Below are 24,157 nucleotides of genomic sequence, written 5' to 3'. Positions count from 1 at the left end.
TGATCAGACAAAATGCATGAAGTGACCAGGTGTAAACAGCCCTTAAGTCAATGGAGAAAGATGCCCTAGTTTGGCCATCTACTAGCAAGGGCCAACAAGGAAAGGCTAAGCAGCCAAACTGTGCCCCCTTGGGTTAGAGCGAGCAGCTCGAGGCGGTGCAGCAGACACCAGCCATACGCAGCAGGACAACACTTTCTGGCATGTCTCAGCAGTAATTCACTTCATCACAGCACCCAATCCGAGAGAGTGAACTCGCCAGGTGTAAATAAGCATCTAATTGGATAGTAAAATAATTCCCAGTCACTGAGTATGTTAATAAAAGTAGGTGAGGACACCTTTTTCCAATTAATGATTTAATTATGCTGCTTCAGTTGGAACGTACAGCACAGTTGGGGTCAGGAGAGTAGTTTAAAGCCCTGTGCAGATAAAGCGTATCCCCTCTCTGCTCTGATCAAAGGCTAGTTCAAGTAAAAAATCCTTCGTCTTCTATTCAGACTTTTGCTGAATAAATGTTTTGAATTGGCAGCTGGCCACCGTCAAATTAATGTGTGCATGTCTATTTATCCAGAGAGTGGTCTTGCAATTCAAAATGTGCGAGAATGTCTGTGAAATAATGAGGACACCAACTGCTTTTGCACAAATTAATTAGTGTACAGCGCTGCGCATGAACAACAGAGTGCAGGATTCAGGTTAGAAAAACAGCCTGAACCGTTTCGAATAAATGCTTGTCCAGTAATCATCCAGAGAATAGACTTCTCCTTCAATGATTCAGATGGGCCGACAGCGTGCACAGCTGTAGCTCAAGCCTTTCCCCCCTTTCTTTTCCTTCATCTCATCAATATCTCATTCCTCTTATGCCCAGACTGGGTATTCAAACATCTGTGGCTCAAATAAGCATAAATAAATTACACATCTTTCAAGGTGCAAAAGCAAAACATACAGTGGAGTCCAAATGGCTGAGGCCACTACTGAAAAGGCTCCTTTGCTAAATGTATAATTTAGCTAAAATTGCATCTTAAATTAGATGATCAGAATAGCAATAAAAAATATCCTTTTTTGCCTTGATGACAAAGAGCCTCTTGAGCTTCATTGAAAATACATCTGATTTTTATTACAAGGAATGAATGAATAAACAATCAAACTACATTAATATAAGGACTTGCAAAATTGTGGGAAAAAAATATGGCTATGTAATTGTAATTGCACAGTCTTACCATTATTAACTAAGCGTAAAGTCTTACAGATCTATTTGGTGAATGATAAAGTTGCTCCAGTTCTTCTGTAATATAAATAAGATCTAGTTAAATAACAGTAGGTTTTATAACCACTGTTACTTCAGCTAAAAACATTCTGAACTGAAGCTCTGAATCGACTTCATCCCAATTACACTGGTTTCACAAAAGCGGGTTTTGAAATCATTATTTTACAGTGTCTCGCCCTTGTGCTTCCAGACACTTCAAGCAAATGAGGGCTCACTAAGACCTACTGCAGCATCATTGATAAAGAGAGTCAAGCACTACAAAAACCAGAATGAATAAGAGTGGTAAATGTCTGGAATCTGAATCCACACTGCCGGAAGGGGAGAGCTCGGGATCTGTCAGAGACGGCGGCTGCCTGATCTGAGTGCTGCAGGCAATCTCACAGGCTTAAATGTTACACTCCCTCAACACCAATCTTCAGTGTCAGAGGTTCCTCTCATACTCACCTCACCAGGGAGATCATTACGGAGTTCCATCTCCCAGCAAAATTACATGGCCAGCGCCTGTAAGAGTCGACTGGCTTGGAAATTAAGTTGCACAAGTACTGTGGAGTGAGGTGTGGTGGGATGGGAGAATAATACAATATGGATCCTCCCTGGCTCCTGACCTCTGGCTTTTCGCCTATGGAAATGTCTTATCTCTGTCAGGAGAAATCCCAAAGTTGTCTAAAAATCCAAAGCACATTACTAACTTAATAGAATTCTACAGCAAAGCACTGACTGATGTTATCAAGACGGTGAAGGACAGAGCGCATTCTCTTTAAATAAGATTCTTAGAGAGAGATGGATGCAGATCTGAGTCTGGACTCCTGCTCTTTCTTGAGCTGCTGCTGTGAAGGGGAATTTCTTCCCAGCCAGGACGTGAGCACGCATGCTCTATGAGAGAGGTTAATGATCCGGCAGTCAAGGGGCTTTTCCCTTGAGACACTGTGGGAGATTAGCACTCTGCAGTTGGGCTCAGGAAGAGTGTGGTCTGAGGTTTAGCGATGATGAAGGCTACCCGTTACATTCACAACCCACTTGTGCATAAACACACACAATGGTGGGACATTGGCAGACTTCCTGGCTAACTGCTGACTTCACGGTTGCCGTCCCTGAGGGGCTGGTCGGTGGCAAATCATGGTGTCGCCGGCCAGTTGTATGGTGCATGAGAAAGGTGAACTATAGGGGGGAAAGAAAGCCAGTCATTTCCCGTCCCTTTTTATGACTGCACAGGAAGATTACAGTCAAGGAAAATGAGTTTCTCTTTGCTTTTTCTTCAAAGCGATCCCCAGTTCCCGGCAGGTAAACCATTGTTTGTCAGGAAAATACTTCTACTTTTAAAACCATTTAAATGTAAAATGGATTTTAAAAGCTAGATATAGCACCTCTGCAGAGGATGCTTTTAAAAGTGGCACAAAAACAAAAAAGCATTCACATTTTAGTTGGACTTTAGAATAGTAATATCCTGGTACACTTTGAAGTAACTTGGAGTACGATTTGAATACCATTGCATTGCTAAAAAAGTAACTAGCATTATACAGGTTCAAGTTTCAAGACAGACCAACTTTCCAACAAACAAGCAACTTTTTCATATGCAGAGTGTACTGCAGATGTTTTTAAAGTAAAAGGATAAATAATGTGACACTGCCAGGTTTTTATATTACATAATGCATGGTTTTACAGCCAAAGAAACTGCTAATGAATCAAATTCATTCTCAAACTTTCCTTCCTCTTAAAAGTAGTGCTGAGAGGAAAGATTTTTCTAAATAAATCAGAAAAACACTACCTAAATTCATTCATTCAAGCCCTGTGTTTTATAGTTTTATTATATATACAGTATATGTATAAACAAGCTTTAATGTAATCTAGTAATGCAAACTGTAGGTTAACCATTTAAAGGTAAATATAAATATAATATTAATAGCCTGCCTTTCCTAACATTCTTGGTCCTGTCTAACCATTGTTTAGAGGGGTTGTTTTCTCCTGTTTTGCAAAGTGGATTGATTAAAAGACTCTGTAAAAAAATATATTATAAATAAATAAAGATATTTTTCTCCGTCGTACTTCTTCAAGCTCCTTCGCCTAACTGCTGACACTTGGTTCATATGGACTTCTTTTATGTTCTCTTTATTAACCTTTTGATGCATCAAGTTTTCATGTAATAGACTTTCAATGAAGAGACAAAAGAGGTTTCATTGAAAGTATCTTCAGTTTTGTTTTGAAGATGAATGACAGTCGTATGGGGTTTGGAACGATATGAAAGTGACAATTTTCATTTTCATTGGTGGCTGAGCTATCCCTTTAAACTTTCCAAGTAGCTTCCCAGGCATGATGTAGATGTAACATTTCCTCTAAATGACTCCAAGACTGGTTTTAATTATCTCTGCAATTCCCCCATAACCCACTTTTCATATAAGAATGAGCTTTCCTCAAACATAAATCATTCTTAGCATGAAGGCCACGGGTTGTTGTAATCTGCCCAAATGCCCTCTATGTCTTTTAAATGAGCAAGCGAACACCCTCATTCCCTAGCTGAAGCTAATTATGCTTTAATTGCACTGATGGCACTGTGCAGCCACATTCTGCGCTAATATTACAACAGTCTAAACGCTCCATGCTCAACAAATGTGTGTAAAATGACCCACCTCCATTAGCATATTTGAGCTATCACAAAATGCCAGTCCAATCCGGCAGTCATTCCAGGAACTCAGAGTCATCAACGGCTCTAGATACCCTCTGCATAGATTTTTATGATTCCTTTGGCCTTGGGTTGAAATCCAATGGCAAATGCCAACAGCATTTCGGTAAGTGCTCCTTTATAGTCACAGCATTAACATCCATTGTTCAGACAGCATTGCAAAATGGCTTTCGGCAATTTGCTTCAGAGGTAATTCATACAGACGGACAGAATGAGGAATGATAAGCATAATCTTAAGAATACACAATGGAAACATAAAGGAGAGGAGGTGCCGACTGGTTCTCTGACTGCCCACGATGCCTCTGTTTGCCAAGGAGTTTTGGCCACACTGGCCAGTCAATAAGTTTGTGTAGTTATTGCACTGACACAAGATAAGAACTACTTTTTCCCCTTGACAGCAAACTTTATTAAAGAGTTGGGTCACTGACATTGACAATTCCGTCATCATTTACCCACCCTCATGTCATTCCACACCTGCTTGACTTACTTTCTTCTGTGGAACACAGTGAGAGATGTTAAGTAGAATGTCTAAGCTGCTTGTTTCAGTTCCAAGCTTTAAATATGACAAAAAACAGCAGAGTTGTCCATGTGACTGGACTGACTTTGAGAGAAGAAAAATTAAATACATTTAAAGGGCAGTTCACCAAGTGTCTCTCTACATAGTTAGCTTATATGACTTTCTCTTTTTTTTTTGAGAAAAGGCTCAGTATTTTCTCTCTTTCTTTTTATACAAAAGAAATCAAAGATAACCCAATGTTAAAACTCTTTGCAGGTGTTACCAACATTCTTCAAAATATCTTTGTGACCCACAGAAGAAAGAAACTTATACTGATGTCATGTTAATACTACTACTACTATTACTAATAATAATAATTATTATTAACAATTCATTAATGAATTAAAAACATAATAATACCATAAACAGCATTGGATGACTACTGAACTACTGTTATGGTATTATTATGTTTTTAATTCATTAATGAATTTTTAATAATAATAATAATTATTATTATTATTTTTATTAATATTTATTCATCATTTATTGATTATATTATTATCATTTTTAAACTTCACAGTTAGGATTCATTTATTTTGAATTATATGGAAAAGAACAGCAGGGCCATTCTGATAATTACTTCCTTTTGTATTCTACAGAAGAAATAAAGTCATTTCAGGGTTTCTAACAACGCTTTAGGGAAATGCACCCCAGGTCTGGAATGACATTAAGGTGAGTAAATAATTACAAAATTCCCATTTTGGGCTTGAATTATCCATTTAAAATCCTGGCCAGTCTTCTAGGATTTGATAGTACAATCACAAAGCGAATAATATGTCCACAATGAAACGAGATTGTGCTCATCGGGGATTGTCTCCTCTGCATGGCCGAGGCAGACTTCTTGCAAACGCTGGCATAAAGAGGTTAGACGGCACTAAAATGTTATTACCGGGGAAACGCATTACTGACTTTTTTTTGAGAATGAAAAGTTTGTTATCATCGCTTCCAGGCGCGTCTTTTAGACAGAATAAGCCATCTGAATGTCGCCTGACTTCAACACAACAAACACACTCCTATATATATATATGGAGGGGAGGCATATCCAGATATATATTCCTCGCCGTTCCATTCTGATGTTGGAATGATGCTCTTTGCATATGCAAACACTTCACTTCAATGCTTCTGCCATCTGTTTGCAATCCATGAAATGGAATGCTACTGTGGATATACAAAAATGATTGCAGCGACATTTTGAGGCTCTGCACTGCTACAATGAAAGCCAGGAGAGGCCCCTGAACGCAGTGTGATTCGCGCACAAAGAGAAGGCTGTTTATTTTTACATCACAATCGCACCATGCTGGGGTTTCATAAAGGAGATCTCAGATGCATCGGCCCGCCATGAACGTGCTCATTTACATGCAGTGTTTGTTGCGGAGCAGGAAACAAAACACGCAGACTTTCCTGTAAACAGAGTTAACCACTGTACTTCCATGACCTACTTCCACCGCCAGCGATACTTTCGTGACTGACAGGCTGACAAGAGAGTGACTAGACTAACTCACACTGACCAAAAAGCTGTGGTAACATGAACACTAGCCGAAACACATGCTGTCATGTTGATACCCGAGGACAGACCTGCTAGCCGAAACGACAAGAGTTTCGCATATTTAGAAATGATGTCTCATTTGCTTATTTTCCCAAAATACACCTGATATTTGTCAGGCAAAAAACTGCTCAGTACCTGAATTTTCAGCCATGGCCTGTCAAAGGATATGCAGCTGTTGATATAAACATGTTTCCTCGTTCCTATTTGTATGCATGAAGAGAAAGGGTCAGCGAATCAGAATTTTATTAGTATTATTGTTAGTATTATTCTTGCCAGTGACACATAGGGTGCACTGGATTGGACTGTATTCAAATGCACACACCAAATGGACACTCTGCTGTGCATATCAGCTTGTGAGTTTAAGTCTCATTTAAAAACACAATTATATTCAAGCATTGCATGTCTATGACTACGTCTTACTGTTAAACAAAACTTCAGTCTGTTTCCTGGGGCCGGAAACTAAGAGACGCAACACAGAGGTTGCTAATAATTGTGCAATTACAAAACAATGGAATGGTTTTCCAACTGGTAATTACTGAAGCCACATGGTTGGCAAGCTATTCATTATTACCGCAACTACAAAAGTTAGTTATTAATTAAAAGAAATAAAAAAAGAGAATAAAAAGATCTTCATGCAAATGAAAAGAGTGCGTGCGTGCCTCTTATGAGAAAATTTCAAATAAGTGTTTTAATTAGAACTAAAATATTGCAAATATTATGAGTAATAGTAGTAATCACAAAAAGTGATAAAACCTACACAGCTCACCTTTTAATACCCACTTTTTTATTTTAATAGTAAATTAAAAAAAATAAAATGACTTTTTAAATTAATAATTAATTATTATTATTATTATTATTATTCATTTTATTTATTTTTTAAAGGCTAAGTTATTAAAACAATGAGCCATGGTACTATAACCCAGAAAGAAACAACAATATACTGGTTGATTTAAATGATACAATTCTGTAAAAAAAAGACCAAAACAAAAAACAAAAAAACACATGCTTTGGAAACACAAGAGGGTGTGTAAATGATGCCAGAATAGTAGTTTTGGGGTGATCTATCCCTTTAATTTCTACATCATCATTAAAAAGCACTCTAATGTCCATCCCATAAAGATACATCTGGCTTGCTGAAAATGCTATTAGCAAAGGCTATGTTTAGGAAGCTGATAATGTTGTCCTCTCTCCAACTTTAAAGTTGTGAGCCTATTCATTTTTTGGTAGCACATTATGTCCAGACGATGCTGTAATCGAAGAGGAAATTGAGGCTGGGCCCTGTGGGGCATTTCTAATGCATTCGTCTCTACTTTTGATTTTTCATCCTCCATTACTTCGGGCAAACTATCAAAAATAACAATGACACTGGGCAAATCTCCTCAAGAACATCAGCGCTTGACAGATAAGACACTTGTGATTTTCCTCCCATAATCGAGCGCGTTATCATCTTAAAAGGTTAAGTGCTGCCACACCTATAAACATCTACTATCAGAAAAGCTGACAGGCATCTTATTATTCCTCCATCAATAGCTGTTGCGAGCACCAAACCCCGGTGCGTCTTTCACATGCTAATTAGGGGAAATGGCAGATTTCTCCAGCAGACGGTCCATCAGAGCGCCTCAAATCGCCCGCTGTCGCCTCCTATCAATCTCGGCTCAAATTACAGGTGACAAGTTATCAAATCTAAGATATTACAAACTAAACACGATCTCTCGGGGGACCTATTTGTTTAAGATATAGCCAATTAAACAAGGTGCTGAGTGTCAGGGATGAAACCCTCATTGGAGTGGCGGAGCTAATTTGAAACTCCTCAAGGAAATCAGATGGTGGAAGTGGGGCGGGAGGGGTGCGGAGAGGATATTCTGGTGGGATGAAGGCGATAATAACAATTAAATGTGAAAAAAGAGAAAGAAATAAGGGTAGATAACATGGGGTAGGAGGCTCAGCTTTAATCATATTTAGTCTCTTGGGTCAGCTTACGGCACAGGAAAGCAGCTTTTGTTTGAATGTAATCTGCCAGCAGGAAGGGTATGATAAAAATTTATGGAGGTGTTCATTAAATCTTAACGACGCCGTTCTCTGAATATTCCGCATGCTGGGGTTCAATCCCACGCCCTCCCCTGACGGTCCTGCTGTTCCTGTCAAACTCTGAGTCATGTCGATATGCGTTGATTCTTCAGTTAGCGTTCACCCGAAGCCTGGGCTCGCTTCGCAGGGTGAGAACGGCACAGGAACCTGACTTGCAAATGATGGCTGCAGGTGGAAGTGTTTATCACATAGCTCCGACTGAGCTTGGCATAAATTTGTCCCTGCAGCAATGGTAGCTGCTCATTCAAAACATCGTAGAAATGTTATTATATTCCGCTGGCCTGAAGGGAGCAGTTTTTTTTACAGAGCTGCTCTTTCAGGATCACAGGTGACCTATTATTTTATATCAGCCGCAACTTAAAAGAAAGGAAAACAACAGAAAAGAAAAGAAAGCTTTTGGTAGTCCATTCAAATGAGTCATGGATATTACATCCTGTTCATTCATCACACTGTAAATGGAAGATAAAGTTGAAGCACTGCACTGTGGGATGCAGTACATGGTATATTATTCATTGTTTATATAGCAAATTGTAATAAGTTGTGTATTTTATTTGTATTTCATAGAAAATGCATATTAGGCAAAGCAGGGTGCATCATTCATAATTGAGTCAATAAATTCCTAAAGGCTAATTAAAATCGGAAATTTTAATTGAGGTAGCAAACAGGACACAAAACAATTTATTTTTGCAATTAAAAAAAAAAAAAAACAGTAATAGGACTTATGTTTTGTCTCTGTTGATAATTGTAATCTTATAGTAATGTAAAAGGGCTCCCTACAGTTTAGTTTAGTGCATAGGCTGAGGTAGATTTTTATCCCTAAGAAAATTTTAATTATAAAACAATAGAACAATTTGTTCAGTAAACCACTGTTTAATAATAAAAAAGCAAATTTTAACCACTGTTATAAACCACTGTTTATTAATAAAAAAGAAATTGTATGTTTATTTTTTCCCCCAGCTGTACTGAAATCAAAACCAAACCGAACTGTCTTGTTTATGTACCGTTACATAGATAGATTGTAGTATGTTTTCAGAGCACTGCAACTGAGTCAAAAACAGGGGGTTGATTTAAAAGGCAGATGAAAGCATATTAAAACCTCATGTGGTCTGTGAGGGGGGCATAATACAACACACGGACGGACCCCCTATATGAATTTTTAATGTTCACATGTCTGTTACCAACCAAGCATCCTTGTTCTGCGATTTCAATCTTCTATTTCTAAAATCAGTCATCAACTGCAAATTATACTAGCATATCACAATGGGGACTGATTTTATTATGCAAAAGACATCTAAACTACAGCTTTGATTATGTTTGTGCACAAACAAGCATTTTGAGAATGAAACCATGATTGATTTTCCCTCCTAAAGCCTGGGCTTTTCTTTATTGTCACAAATCCAAAATGATGAAATGCAGCTTGGCTTAGAAACACAGTTATATTTCCTTGAAAGGTTTTTTCAGGTACCCAACGGGATACCTGAGCGGACGGCTACATCCAGATACCCTGTGTCCACTATGAATTGAATACCTGCTCATATAACGGGACAGCACTGTTGAAAAAGTATCTTCACTCTCGAAATGAAATCCATAGGAAGAGAGAAGAAAATACATAATTTAGAAAATATAAACCCACACCAGCTTCCGGAATATATGAGCTTGCCTGCTGCTCACTGTCTTCAACAACAGCATCCTAAACATCATAAACCCTCATAAATGACTGATGTGAGATGTTCTATGAAGGCAGAGGGCGGACTTAAGCAGAGTGATGTGCAGCACACAAACAGAGCTCTGCATGCACAGAAGAGGTTGATGTTTGCGTGTTGCCAAACGAGCTATTGTATCAATTGTGTTCTGTATTGAATGAAACAACTTTTGCTGCTTACAGTAGACCATTTAAAAATAAATTGCCGTCATTTGGTATCTTTGTCTTGTTTCCTATCTGACGATGACTACGAGTTATGTAGTGACGACATATGTGGTTCTTACCTGGAAGCCATAATCACATCTGACTTTAAGAGAAAACACCAATGAAATGTGTTTCTTAAACTTGACTTAAAAAGCAAATCATGGATGGTTTGGGTCTTTTTAAAGCTGCCGTTCTGTCCGTGTCTTCTTGGTTGTGGTTGTTACCTGTCATTTGAGGATGGACATTAGGGCTGTGCGATTAATCGAAATCAAATCGAAATCACGATTTGAGATGTTGTGATTTGCTAATCGCAAAAGCCTGCGATATTACTCTGTTCCAGAGCATATGCATGACTGTCAGTCTTGAGTGCCAGTCTTACTAACCAACAGAGTGAGGGCACATCCGTTATCCCCAATCGGCTCTGCTCTAGCCAACTGTGTAAATGCCCACCATTAAAAAAAAAACACCGGAAAGCAGGAGAGAGAGTGAGTGGGATTATGGCGCTTACAGGGTCAGGTCAATATTTAGGCAAATTAAAACTAGAGAAAAACGTTATGTAACTTAAGCTTTGAAAAGACAGACAACGAACAAAAAAGATAATTTACAAGAGCTGCGTCTTATTGCATGTTCGCTATTCCCAATTCAGAAGACCGCACACACAGCCTGTGTCTCTGAATGCTTCTCATACACACTCCTCTCTTCCCCACGAGGCGTAAATCCCGCCTCACGGACAAGGCCGTTCACAATCGCCGCACTCACGCACTGCAATTCAGTTTGCTAGGCAACCTCCAAAGTTCAGCAGCATTTTCGAGACTTCAGTGGCAGTGCGAGATGCTCATGTCTTGCGCATGGAGATTGCTGTCCTCCTGGCAAAGGATGCAATCGAGCCTGTCCCTCTAGCTGAGATGAGGCAGCAGTTTTACAGGTACTTCATCGTACCCAAGAAAGGCGGTCCTGGATCTGCAAGTCTTGAATCAGGCCCTTTACAAGCTTCCATTGAAGATGTCGATGTAGAAGCGCATCATCAGGTACATCCAGCCCCAGCAGCAGTTGACCTGAAGGACCCTTACTTTCATGTCTCCATTCTTTCTCGACACAGAACCTTTCTGCGGTTTGCTTTCCAAGAGTAGGGCATAGCAGTATAGGATACCCCCCTTTAGGCTTTCCCTGTCCCCCCATGTCTTTACGAAAGTCACGGAGGGCGCCCTTGCCCAGTTACAGGAAGTGGACATCAGGGTCCTCAGGATCTCGTCAGCTTATCATGGACCGGTCATGGGAGCAGCTGTGTGATCACAGGGACCTAGTGCTCCGGCATCTCATTGAGTCAACTGGGAAAAGAGCAAACACACGGCTGCTTGTCAACATTTGCAATGCCATAGTATTGTGACAGGATTTAAGTAGTGCCATAGACACCATACAGTATGTCGTCATGACATAAGTCGTAGTGACCGACATATAGGGACCATCTCGGTTACCTCCCTGATGGAGGGAACAGAGACGTTATGTCTCTATGACCCAAACTTGAACGATCGCTGGTTGCCAGGGACAGGTTCTCGGCTCATCAGTGTAAAACCTGAAAAGTGGATGCACCTGTCGCCTATTTATAGCTGTATGCACAGGGAGTGGCTCAGGTATAAAAAAATCCACAAGCCAAATTTCATTGGTGTTTTCTTTTACAGTCAGAGGTGATTGGGGCATCCAGGTAGAACCCCATATGTCATCACAACATAACACCTTCATTACTTCCTTCAGGGAATGAGGAATTTGAACACAACTAAGATGTTACAGTGTGTATTTAATAAAATATAATATAATATAGTGATTATTTTATTTTATATTTTGTATTTATCTGTCTAATCTGTGTTAGTGAGCTTATCCTTTGCCGACATAATCCATCCACCTCACACCTAACCAGCCCAAGACCTCCACATTCAGCATCTTCACCTTCAAGATCATCTGAGAAAAGCCACCCAGACAGCTGCTACAACAATCGACTTGCATAACCAACAAATTTTCTGCACAAACTGCCAGAAACCGTCTCAGGGGAGTTCATCTGCTTGCTCGTTGTCCTCATCGGGGTCTCGACCTGACTGCAGTTTGTCGTCGTAACTGACTTGAGTGGGCAAATGGTCACATTAGATGGCATCTGGCACTTTGGAGAGGTGTTCTCTTCATGGATGAATCCCGGTTTTCACTGTAGAAGGCAGATGGCAGACAGCGTGTATGGCATTGTGTGGGTGAGTGGTTTGCTGATGTCAGCATTGTTGATCAAGTGGCTCATGGTGGCAGTGGGGTTATGGTATAGGCAGGCATATGTTATGGACAATGAACACAGATCCATTATACTGAGGGCATTTTGAATGAATAGAGATACCGTGACGAGATTCTGAGGCCCATTGTTGTACCAATCATCCACGATCATCACCTCATGTTGCAGCATGATAATGAATGGGTCCATGTTGCAAAAATCTGTACACAATTCCTGGTAGTTGAAAACATCCCAGTTCTTGCATGGCCAGCATACTTACCATTGAGCATGTTTGGGATGCTCTGGATCGGCGTATACAATGGGCTGCTCCAGTTCCTGCCAATATCCAGAAACTTCGCACAGCCATTGCAGAGGAGTGGACCAACATTCCACAGGCCACATTCAACAGCCTGATCCACTATATGAGAAGGAGATGTGTTGCACTGCTTGTGGCGAACGGTGGTCACACCAGATACTGAAAATAGTTGATCTGCTTAAAGGTGCCATACAATGCATTGATACAATATTTTAAATTGTTCTCAGATGTCCCCAGAGTGTGTATGTGAAGTTTAATCTCAAAATACCCCACAGATAATTTTTATAGCTTCTTGAAATTTCCACTGAAATTGAGCATGAGTGAAAACGCTTATGTTTATGTCCCTTTTAAATGAAAATGAGCTGGTGCTCCTGCCTCCCTTCCAGTGCTGCGAAGACCGCGGTTTTCCCTTTCGAAACACGGGTTGCTTTTCATATCCGCAGGTTGAATCAACCCATAATAAAGTGATTTTCCACTCCTGAATGCGATTTTTACCAGGGAACCCCCCTCGAAACGCAATTGGACTAGTTTTGAGTAGCAATTGGGTGGGTTTTGTTGTGAAAAACTGGCAACCCTGCTCACTTCTCAGAAGAGTGTGGAGCTTCAAGAGCTCATATTCGTGGGCATACCAGTGTTATGGTTTACGCAATTTTTAACTACCACATTCCTATTCACGATCATTCTGGTAGCACTTGAAGGCAGCATTAGTGAAAACAGGCAGAGACAATAGTAGCTTTAGTAACATTAACCTTACAGAGAGCCAAGAATCTTTTGGAAAACTAAATATGATGCGTGATGCTTACTTTGTCTGGAGTCTGGACGTTTGCGCATGAAACATTGGTATCGTTCCTTCTTTCAGAAGCAATCTGCTCAACTCCAGCAATGACCTGACCCTCGTTTGTGAGGCAGTCTGGCGTCAAAAGATTAGTACAAAGTATAGGACTTTTCTGTTTTTTTTTTTCTGGGACATTTCCTTCGAAAATGAAATTTAACCACCGTGTCCTTAGAGGTCTATGGGGACTCCTATGTTCATTGGCGCATCACAACACATAACACTTTTCATGGCTCTTTGGTGCTGACATTGTATCTCCAGCAACTACAGCAAGAGAACCGTAATGGCAGACCGCAGCTTCTCACTCAGGGTTGTGTATATGCTAATAGGATAGAGAGCATCACAAATCTGGAACTGCTCATGTGGAGAGACTGTTTATGATTTTTTTGGGATTATAAAACAATGAGCAAGTGGATTTTTAACATTGTAGGCTGGTTGTTTTCACACACTGCTGCCACACAACTGTTCAAACACCTTATAAAAGTGATTTTTGCATTCTATTGCACCTTTAATATTTTTGTGACAATTGCAATTTTCAGAATTATTTTATGGATGAAAAGTTTAAAAGACCAACATTTATTTGAAAGAAAAATATTTTTTACTGGACAAACAAAACCAAAGTACTTCAGAATTTTTCAGCATTCATATGTCAATGTTGCTGTCAAGTGCCTATTATGTAATGTATTTTTATGAATGCAGAGCACATGTATGCTAAATTCTGTGTGAAAGCAAACCTGGAAAGCCACCTGTAGACATGCATCTCGACTGTGAGACTCAATGTCATTTATCCACACTGAAACATCACACAATGGACACATCTCTGCAGAAGTGCCAGCTCTGTTTTAAAATAGTGGATTATTATTTCAGCCAGGAGAAATGAAACAGAACCAAGCACACGGTTGCCTCCAAATGAGATCATTAGTAACGGCAAATAATGACTGAGCTGGTTAGTCGAAGCCTATTTCCTTTCAAATAAATCAAGCTGCTGTGAGAGTTAAAATGCTGCCTTTGCCAGGCAGAACGACAGGCAGACCACATTCAGATAAATCATCTGTATCAGAGGAACCACATCCACACGTTTATAAGACAATATGGTCCAATAAATGTAGCCCCTAGTAAAGGGCAGGTGTTAGAATCGTTAGGGCCCTCAAGTTTTAATACGTTTTTCAATGCAATTCCAAAATGATTTGCAAAGATTCTGAATACAAATATATTTGAAATATATCTTATTTAAGTAGCAGAAGAATCTTTTTGGATTGCTCCAGAATCATAAGAGAAAAAATCACAATGCATCAGTGAATATTTTTTTCTCTTACTGATGAAATCAACATGATTTCCATAAAATGCCACTGTTAAAATAGCAACTCTCAAGGTGATCCTTTATATCGGCACATTGAAATCACGTCCCACTCTTAATACTGAATTGTAACAGCATGCTCTCTTGAGTGTTATCAGTTAATCAACCATGATCACATGCTCCAAGGTGGCGTATTCAACCAGGCTGACCTTTCTAAATCCAGGTGTGAGGAATAATGAAAGAGCGACAGCATGGAGCCTGAGGGAGATGCCGCCAAATGGAATCCATGTCGCATCTGACAAAAGCTTTTCAGTGTGATGCACAATAATTCGTCTATGATTGGATGGATGATCACCTTTAAGCAAGAAAAAGTAAAAAGGTAAGAAAAAATGCCTCTGAATAGAATATGAATCTATAAAGTAAGGAACAAACTCTCAAACTAGCCACTAAGATGCTAGGAAATTGTTGACAGTGTGTGGACACGTGATTGCTAGGGGTGTTTGCTTATTGGCTTAAATGCCCATTCACACTAGGGATGATAACTATACCAATAACTATAAAGTTTTAATGATCTTTCTAATTTTAAGATAATTGGGACACTTAGACTACAGCTATAACAATAACGACCTAGAGGAATGAGGAAAGTTGGAATTACTTTTAGACTTTACTGCAGAAAAAACTACCAACTACCACAACTATAACTATAACAATAAAACTACATTTTAAGAACATTTTTTCCAGCTGATGATCACTGACATTCAGTCAGAATCCACAGATTGAGCAGGGGTAAATGACAAAACTGCAGTGTGTACTTATAATAAACGTGGATGCTAATATAGCTAATGTTCTGGGTGAAAGGAAAGAAAGAAAAAAATGATAAAAATGTCTTATCTCTTGACTTTTAATTGATCATTTAATTCCTAATGAGAATTTTATGATTGGTTTAGCCTATATACTACTCACAATTTTCCATTTTTATCACCAAATAAGGCAGAAAATACATTAATATAATAAATGACGTGTCAATTAGCACTGCATTATTCATATACTTTATTTATTCATTACCTGGAGATGACTTGGAAAAACACATTTAAACCATATAGAGTATTGTCACAATCGTGTATTTACTGTATTTACATTTCAACAGTCAAAACGTTGCTTTTTATTCATTTTATCTACAATGATAATTGGATGCCTTTGTCCATATTAGGGATTTCCTGGCATGTCATAAGTCATTATTATGTCTATGAATTATTTTGAAGACTCTGCGCAAGAGTGCCTTCTGGCTTCAAGTAATGAAACAAACACTGTTTAGTGCACCGTAATGTTCACATCGTTTTGAATATGAATAAAATGTATACAAACCAATGTGACTATCTTGCCTCTGAAATTAAAAATAAATTTATTCACAGTGGCCCTTAAAAACCTCTACATGAACACACAGAGATTTGACACTGGTCTTAGCAAGATAGCACAGCTAATTACAATAAGACCAAGGCCATGGTTATTCAAAGGTCATTATTCTTCGCTTCGTTCATAGCACTTGCCTTGCAGCTCTGAGGTGAATGCTGGCTAATTTTTGAAAAGCAGGAAATGCCACAAGGGCATTCTTGACATTTGAATTGTACTTAAGGCACATTAAGGGCAGTAGAAGCTTTCATCTGCTGTCTGCAAGTGTAACTAAAAAGGGTTTCAAGGGGGCTGCTTCCCACTGGATACTCTTTATTTTGCTGTCTGTCGTTCCGTGTTTACTTCCTGAGAAAGTGAAGAGTAGAATGAGATACTGGGTATAAATGCCACAGTGCAGTCAAATGAAGATAGACCCCTTCATCTGGGCTCAGCTCTATTGTTCCTCAAATATCAGGAGAATTAGCACTTCAATGGGGAAATTAATTAACTGCTTCATTTCAACAGCGTCCAAAAAAGTATCATTGCAACCTAACAAATCCCCGGTTCTGACAGAGCTATACACACTGATACACGCTCATTACGATGAATGCAATTGTACGTTATCTGTACCACATTCACAGATTCAATGCTAATCATCTCATGTGATAATCTGAAAACCGGAGCAGTTGAAAAGCAAATGAAGAGAGAACCGAGTTAAAGGCTTTTACAGAAGACTAGTTTAAATGCACGTCATTCATAAGGATATTAAAACTCATAATTCAATTGAATTATTAACTCTGCAGTTGGTGTAGAAGCTCAGTGCCAGGCTTTTTTTTATTAGCGGCCTCGAGCCTCCTGCTCATTTATACTCTTCAAATCATCAAGTTGGTTTCATCTAGTATTGAAAAAATAATGCTAGTTCCATGTTCTTTCATCTCACATCAAATTCTAGCTCACTGCCGTTTCCCAGAGGTCAATGATGTAACCCACAGTCTGTTGAAGGAATCATTGCCATTGCCAAGACTGCATTACAGTCAAATTCTGGATTTTGCCAATAAGTAAATTATTGTGTTATGCTCAGTAACTAATACATGGTTGATATTAAAATTTCTAACTGTTTTGTATAAAAACAAACAAATTAACCCTAAAACATTAACATTGTTTTTTTTTACACATTACATAGATAACAGTTATGCACAAGTAAGTAAACTGATTAAATCCAAAATTAATTTGATCAAACCAGATCTAACTTTCATACTAAATACATTTTTGAGGGATTCCCACTGGCTGTGTAAGTATGAATGGGATGTGCACATTGGAATTGTGAAATACGGAAACCCTCAGTAGCATCTGCCAAAGCAGCTACGACAGCAGCAACCAAACAACGTTCAGCTAGCAGATCCAAGTGTGTCACTGGAACAAACAGATTCTGTGTGTCATTCCACTGATGGCCTTCCTCTCTGATGAATGCACCGCATTAAACGGCCCCCTGAGGGAGTGGAAATTACAGGTACCTCACATCTGCATGCCGGCCTACAGGCTTATGATGTGAGCGTGTTAAACTGCACCTACAACACGTGGGCAAAAACAAAAGTGGGAGCAGACAAACTGAAGGCCATAATTCCCACGTCTGGTCGATAGTTCTGTCTGGGCTGCATCATTGGCTGGCCATGTGACATTAGCTGCAGGGTAATAGAAATGATCTAATGAGATTCATCCCCCTCTCAACTTACCTGCCACATTCAGGTAAATGGATGGGCTTGACTTGTTTTCCCCATTCTTCTCATTAACAGCTTGTACGTAGTACCTCCCGGCGTCCGCTGCTGCCGTGGCGAGCACCACTAGCTGGTTCTCCAACGTTATGGCTCTGTGGAGAGTAACAAAGCAAATGAACTACAGCTATGTTAAACCATTATTGACAATTAGTCTGGTAGCCTAACAAATTCCTCTACCGCAATAGAGTGACAGCATTTTAATTAGTGCTCAACTGATGTATATTGGGTTCATAAAACTAGCTTTGCTGTGAACTCATTGTGCCCTGGGTTTGACTGGCATGGAGGAATTTCATGGGGCCCAGCGCATTTTCAATGTACCTGATCCCTCATTCTGACACAAGCTGAGAATCAATGAGCGGTAAGGGTCATTACAGACAGAAATACCGCTGTTGGTGGGAATAAACCTACAGGCGAGTATCTAAGTGAGGGAGCTGTTTGTTGAAACCCAGACTTGGAGAAAAGTGAAATAGGAATAATTCACTGAAAAAAGTCCATAGAATGCTCATAAAGGTACAAACAAATGTTTCAACTGTGATAATAATGAGTTAAAAAAAATAAATCATTAATAATAATTTCAAAGGATCATGTAACACTGAAGACTGGAGTAATGCTGGAGTGAATTATATTTTAAATATTAAAACAGAAAACAGTTGAATTAAATTGCAATAATAGTTCACGATTTTACTGAATTTTCAATTAAAAAATTGTGAACAGTAGCACACAGAGACACACACAAAAAGATTATTTGGTCACACTTTATTTTAGGGTCCAATTCTCACTATTAACGAATCATTAACTATGACTTTTGCCTCAATTAACTTCTTATTTGCTGCTTATTAATAGTTTATAAGGTAGTTGTTAAATTTAGGGTACTGGGTAGGATTATAGATGTCATGCATTAAATGTACTTTATAAGCACTAATAAACAGCCAATATGTTAATAATATACATGCTAATAAGCAACTAGTTATTAGTGTGAATTGGACCCTATACTAAAGTGTTACCAATTATTTTGAGTTTACTTTTTTCAAAGAGCAAATCATTTGATTCATTTCACAAAAAACTCTCTGTAAGCAAAAGGTTTTATTGTATTACAACATAAATTTTGGACTTTCAGAATACTTTTATAGAGATTCTGTGACCTTAAGTGATCTCTGAAAGCTCTTTTCCCCTAATAATTCTATATATATATATATATATATATATATATATATATATATATAGAATTACATACATACATACATACTAGGGGTGTAACGATACGCGTATTCGTATTGAACCGTTCGGTACGACGCTTTCGGTTCGGTACGCGGTACGCATTATGTATACCGAACGGTTCGTTGGAGTAATTAATTATATTTGAAAAAAAAAAAAAAAGAGAGAGAAAGAAATATAATGATATGCGTTCAACAAGGTAGCCCAATAACCCAAACAACGTAACAGGCAACGCCCCTGACACTCCCGAAGAAGAAAAAAACACCATCTTATATGTTTATGTTAGGCTACTCAGCAGGCGCTCGCTCACTCAGTACACGCTGAAGGCTCGTTGCAAAATAGCCAATGCGTTTAACAGACTAGAAATGAGAAGATCCTCCAATAACCAACAGGTCTGGTGTTTGGGTGCACTTTGGATTCCCTTTAAGCTATAATGGTGATGGCAAGAGAGTGGTGGATAAAAAAACAACGGTATGTCGCATCTGCAACATGACAGGGTACACCAGCGGGATTACAAAAAAAAAAAAAAAAAAAAACCAGCGGGAATATCTGGGATATATGCGTCAGTACTATCTGGGAAAAGACGAAAAAAAGGAGAAACATGCACGCAGCAAACTATCCCTGCAGCATTTAGAAACTATAGCTTACAGGGAATCCAACCCAAACACCAGACCTGTTGGTTATTTTAGGATCTTATATTTCTGGTCTGTTATATGCATTAGACATTTTGCAACGAGCCTTCAGCGCGTGCTGAGTGAGCGAGCGCCTTAGGGGCCGTTCACATATCGTGCCTAAAAACGCATGGAAAACGCTAAGCGCGTCTTTCTCCTGAGGCGTCTGTCTTTGCTAAGCAACAATGACGTGCTCTCTCCATGAGACGCGGAAATTTCAGCGAAGGATAAATGGATTTGCAGCTCTAAAAATCGCTTGCAGTAGCTCTGCTACTGAATTTATTTCAAAATTGCAATCCATATACAACTATGATCAGCTGTTCCTTCATCTTGGCTGAGCTCTCAACGTTGTTACGGGAAAGGATGAAGCTGATTGGTTGGTTCTTGTCACATGACCCGCGGTGCGCTTGCGGCATTCTGAAAAGTTGAGATGTTTTTACATTTTGCTGTATCTAAAACGTATCGAACCGAACCGAACCGAACCGTGACATCAGTGTATCGTATCGAACCGAACCGTGAATTTTGTGAACCGTTACACCCCTAATACATACACACACACACACACACACACACACACAAACACATAAAAAACAACCAGTATTTTCTTTTCTTTTTGTGTTTCACAGAAAAAAAGAAAGTCAAACAGGCTTTGACCAACACAAAGGTGAGTAAATGATGGTCAAATTTGTATTTCTAGTGAACTATACCTTTAATACATCTTTAGATTATTCAGACACTGGTAGACTGAAGTCAGAGCTGATGCAATCACGCTAATGATTAATCAGAGCACGTCATACTTCATCCACCAATGCTAAGTTTTTAACAAAGACACTAAGTGGCAGATGTGTATCACTGCCAATTTATTCAGGTGTCAGTTTCCCTGGGCCTCTTTAAGGCAAAATTACCATCTCAAACCAGCCGAGAACATGGCGCTATGATAACCCACGACTCCACGTAGGCTGGATGGAATTGTTTTCTATTCATTTCTTTAGATGAAAGCAGGTACGGATTGCGTATCTCCAGCCCTGACTCCTACTCCTCATGCATAGTCTTTCTCCTCCCTCGTTTTTCTGATTAATTGATGACATCCTCAATTACACATCACTGCTGTCTAAGAGATTTTCTGCTCAGGCGTGACCACAGCGAAGAAGCCCTTGAGAGGCAGAGCACGACTCGGGATGCTTTGAAACTTATGATTAGTTTTTCGGCTCCGGGGGACCTGTAGCGTCTTCCTACACGCCGCGAGTACAAGCACCGCAGTCATTACAAATTTCCAAGACAGATCCCTACAAAAGACTGTCAAGTCGCAGAGACGTTTGCAAATAGACAAAAACCAAAAATAAATGCAGCAGAAGTAAGGAACAAGAGGGCTGTCTGCGCTTCCGTGGCGAGCAATATTGACGTGTAATTAGAGCGAGCTTCGGTTCTGCTTAGTTCTCCGTTTGCTGTTTCATGATTAAGTGCAGATTAACATAAAGAGATCCATCAAAAGTTGGCGTTTAGCTGGGGAGGGGGTTCGGCGAGGGAGGGAGATTGGCGGCCGCTGATGAGGATGCATTACATCGCTGTCTGCACCCTGACACCTGGCTGCGGATCCGGCCTGGGCTGCATCTGGGAAATAAAGGCACCCTTCACAGATGTCAGTGGCGGCTTTGAAAGGTCAGAGCGGCCCGCCTTGATGGACTTTTAATTATTAAATATGCATCGGCTGAAATGACTTGGCAAGCATCTGAGGCTCCGAACCTATGTGTACATAAACAGCTCACCTGCATGATGATTTAAGGGCCTAATGGCAGCATGTGTGATCTTGGTGTGTGTAACGCTGCCAATGGAGAGTGCGGGGGCACGAGTGGTTACCTGGTTTATGCTGCGAGCTGAATCGATGCGACCTGTGTATAAAGTGATTTTATGATTAGTCCAGCTAGTTTGGATTCCATTACAATTGTCTAGATGAATGGCCTCTGCTCGCGGTTTGGTAAACAAAGCACAGCAGGAAAGATAATGGGAATGCTTGTTTCTGATCCCCGAGGACTCTTTGATATCAGCCCACAATGTATTAAAAATGCAGGTTGGGAGCCACGCGAAATGTTAATCCACTTAGGAAAGGTGCCGGGAAGCCCAGGTAATCTAAATATTCAAAGTGGACGACGGTTTCGATTTGTTCAAAAGGCTGTGCATCCCACCAGGCTAAAAATCACCAATTTAACCGGTCCAGCCATTTTCAATAAATGCGAATCAAATCTAAAGATCAATTTGCTGAGATACGCTCTGACAATCACTCCTTAATATTTTTATCATCTCTATTTGGAAAACTAAAAGAAAAAGGACTTTTCTGAGGGAAAAAAGTCATAGGCATAATTGAAGATGAATTACTTTCTGAGAGTTTTTGTATATTGTTTACCTGACGTTTCAGTGTTTGTTCGCATCCAAAAGCCTCTGAATTGTAACAAAATGTGTGCACGCCGGAGAGAGGCCAGAACCTAATTCTCTAGGGCACTGGACAGACCGCTGGAGAGATATTACATTAATCAACATGGCAAGAACTGGCTTTCAGAAAGATGGTTTAGAGAATATTTGTTTTCATTTACTGCCATAAATTACGCTCTCAAAATAGGCTTACCAGTCTGAGATGTACGACAAAGTAATTAAAATGTCAACAACTCATATTGTGCTCCTAGTTCCTGGGAGCCCAGCTGTGTGGATCTGACGTTGCGTTTTGATTTATGATGCTCTTGGGCCTTGGAAAACTTTCTCCCACCCACATCTGAGGACAGAAAAGCTTACCGCACTGACGCCCGGGGAGCAGGCAGAGAAACACAAGCACTGCTGCCCTGAGGCATCGTGACCCGGAATTATGTTGGAATCATGGAATATGTCGTCTGCGCGGTGTGTGCCTCTGAGTGATGCTACAAAAGAAGAGATCAAAGTCTATCTTAAAGTAAAAATTTAGGCAAACTATCATGCCAGAAAATATGCTGTGGGTCTGAGCACAAAAGACAAGTGCAAATGTCTGTTTATGTGAGACTATAAAGCAGTAAAAGAACTTGGAAAAGTAGCTTCAGGAGGCCATAGAAAGTGACACTATGTCTGCTTTTCCCATTTAGCCCCAGGATCAAACGAATAAATGCTCAAAGTGAATGAAATCAGGTCATGGCAATTTTCTGGTTTCGGGCTCAGATGCCTAAGGTGGTCGGCGGGCATGAGTCGAGCCTTTTCCCCTGCCGTGCTCTGAGCGGAGACAAGCGTGTCCCTGAAACACGTACAAAGTTCAGATGAAGCACAGCTTCTCTGAAAGCCGCTGAACCAGAAGCCCAGACCTCCCTGTGTGTTCTCTATGGAATTTAACCCAAACTAAAAGAGAGAACATCCCCAAATCTGCCTGTCCCTTCAACCTGACCCCTCACAACTAAACAGAACAGACTGTCTGCTTCCAAATTCTGTTCCCTACCAATTTTTATAGTGTAGAAAGTGTTCAGAGGGAAGTATAAAGTGAGAAATGAACAAAATGGGGACAAAATGAGAAAAAAGATTAAAGAAGATAAGATGAAGAAATGAGAAGAGTAAAAGAAGAGAAGAGAAGAGAAGAGAAGAGAAGAGAAGAGAAGAGAGGAGAAGAGAAGAGAAGAGAAGAGAAGAGAAGAGAAGAGAAGAGAAGAGAAGAGAAGAGAAGAGAAGAGAAAGGAGGGGTGGACACAAATTTAGATGACAAAAGAAGGTAGACATGACACAAAAACACCAGATCAGGAAAAAAATGGGCCAAAGTAAACAAAACTTATTTATTAGTACTTGATTATTTGAAAGGAAATGAGAAGAAGTGCTAAGAGACAAGGCAAGATAACAATAGATGAGAGAAGACAGAGACAGAGACAAGAAGTGCACTGATGTCTGTTCTCTTCTCTCTCTCCTACATTGCTATGTATCACAGCACACTGAGACACTTTCACACAAACACGATGGAGCTGAGCCCAGATGATCAATGGTGTGAATGCAATGACAGCAGAAAATCTCTCTGCCAGACCATATCCAGGCCACAGTTCTAGCGGTTCTAGCGTCTGCTTCCTTAATATCCATTAAAAGCAACAGTCTACTGCAGTCTCCTCTGTGATGAATGTGCTGGTCATTTGTAGGCTGAGATGTACAAGTGAAGATAAGCCTGCTGCCTCATCCATCCCTCAGCCCAACTCAACCCTATGACCACGGGAATCATGACTAATGGCCTTTCAGAACCCAAATTCAACCGTCCCCGCTGCTCTGTGCGGTGTTGGCCAGAACCACAGAAAACTTGCATGGGGCTCCTGGAAACACAATATACATAATCAATCAAATTAACACAAAATCATAGTGCAGTTCAGTTTGATTGCAGTTCAATTCTAAATCTAC

General features: G+C 39.8%; 1 protein-coding gene across 4 annotated transcripts in view; it reads right to left on the bottom strand.

Moving 5' to 3' along the window:
* Window positions 1–24,157, bottom strand: part of LOC127951780 (protein sidekick-1) — a 285,662-nt gene that overhangs the window by 95,948 nt on the left and 165,557 nt on the right. For all 4 annotated transcript variants that reach the window (XM_052549813.1, XM_052549814.1, XM_052549816.1 and 1 more), the window contains exon 5: window positions 17,850–17,983. In XM_052549813.1, coding sequence (XP_052405773.1) covers window positions 17,850–17,983 — 134 coding nt within the window. The remainder of the gene's footprint in view (window positions 1–17,849; window positions 17,984–24,157) is intronic.

Source organism: Carassius gibelio, chromosome B3 (genome assembly GCF_023724105.1).
Source record: "Carassius gibelio isolate Cgi1373 ecotype wild population from Czech Republic chromosome B3, carGib1.2-hapl.c, whole genome shotgun sequence".
Classification (NCBI taxonomy): Eukaryota; Metazoa; Chordata; class Actinopteri; order Cypriniformes; family Cyprinidae; genus Carassius; species Carassius gibelio.
This window is presented reverse-complemented; position numbering and strand designations above follow the sequence as displayed.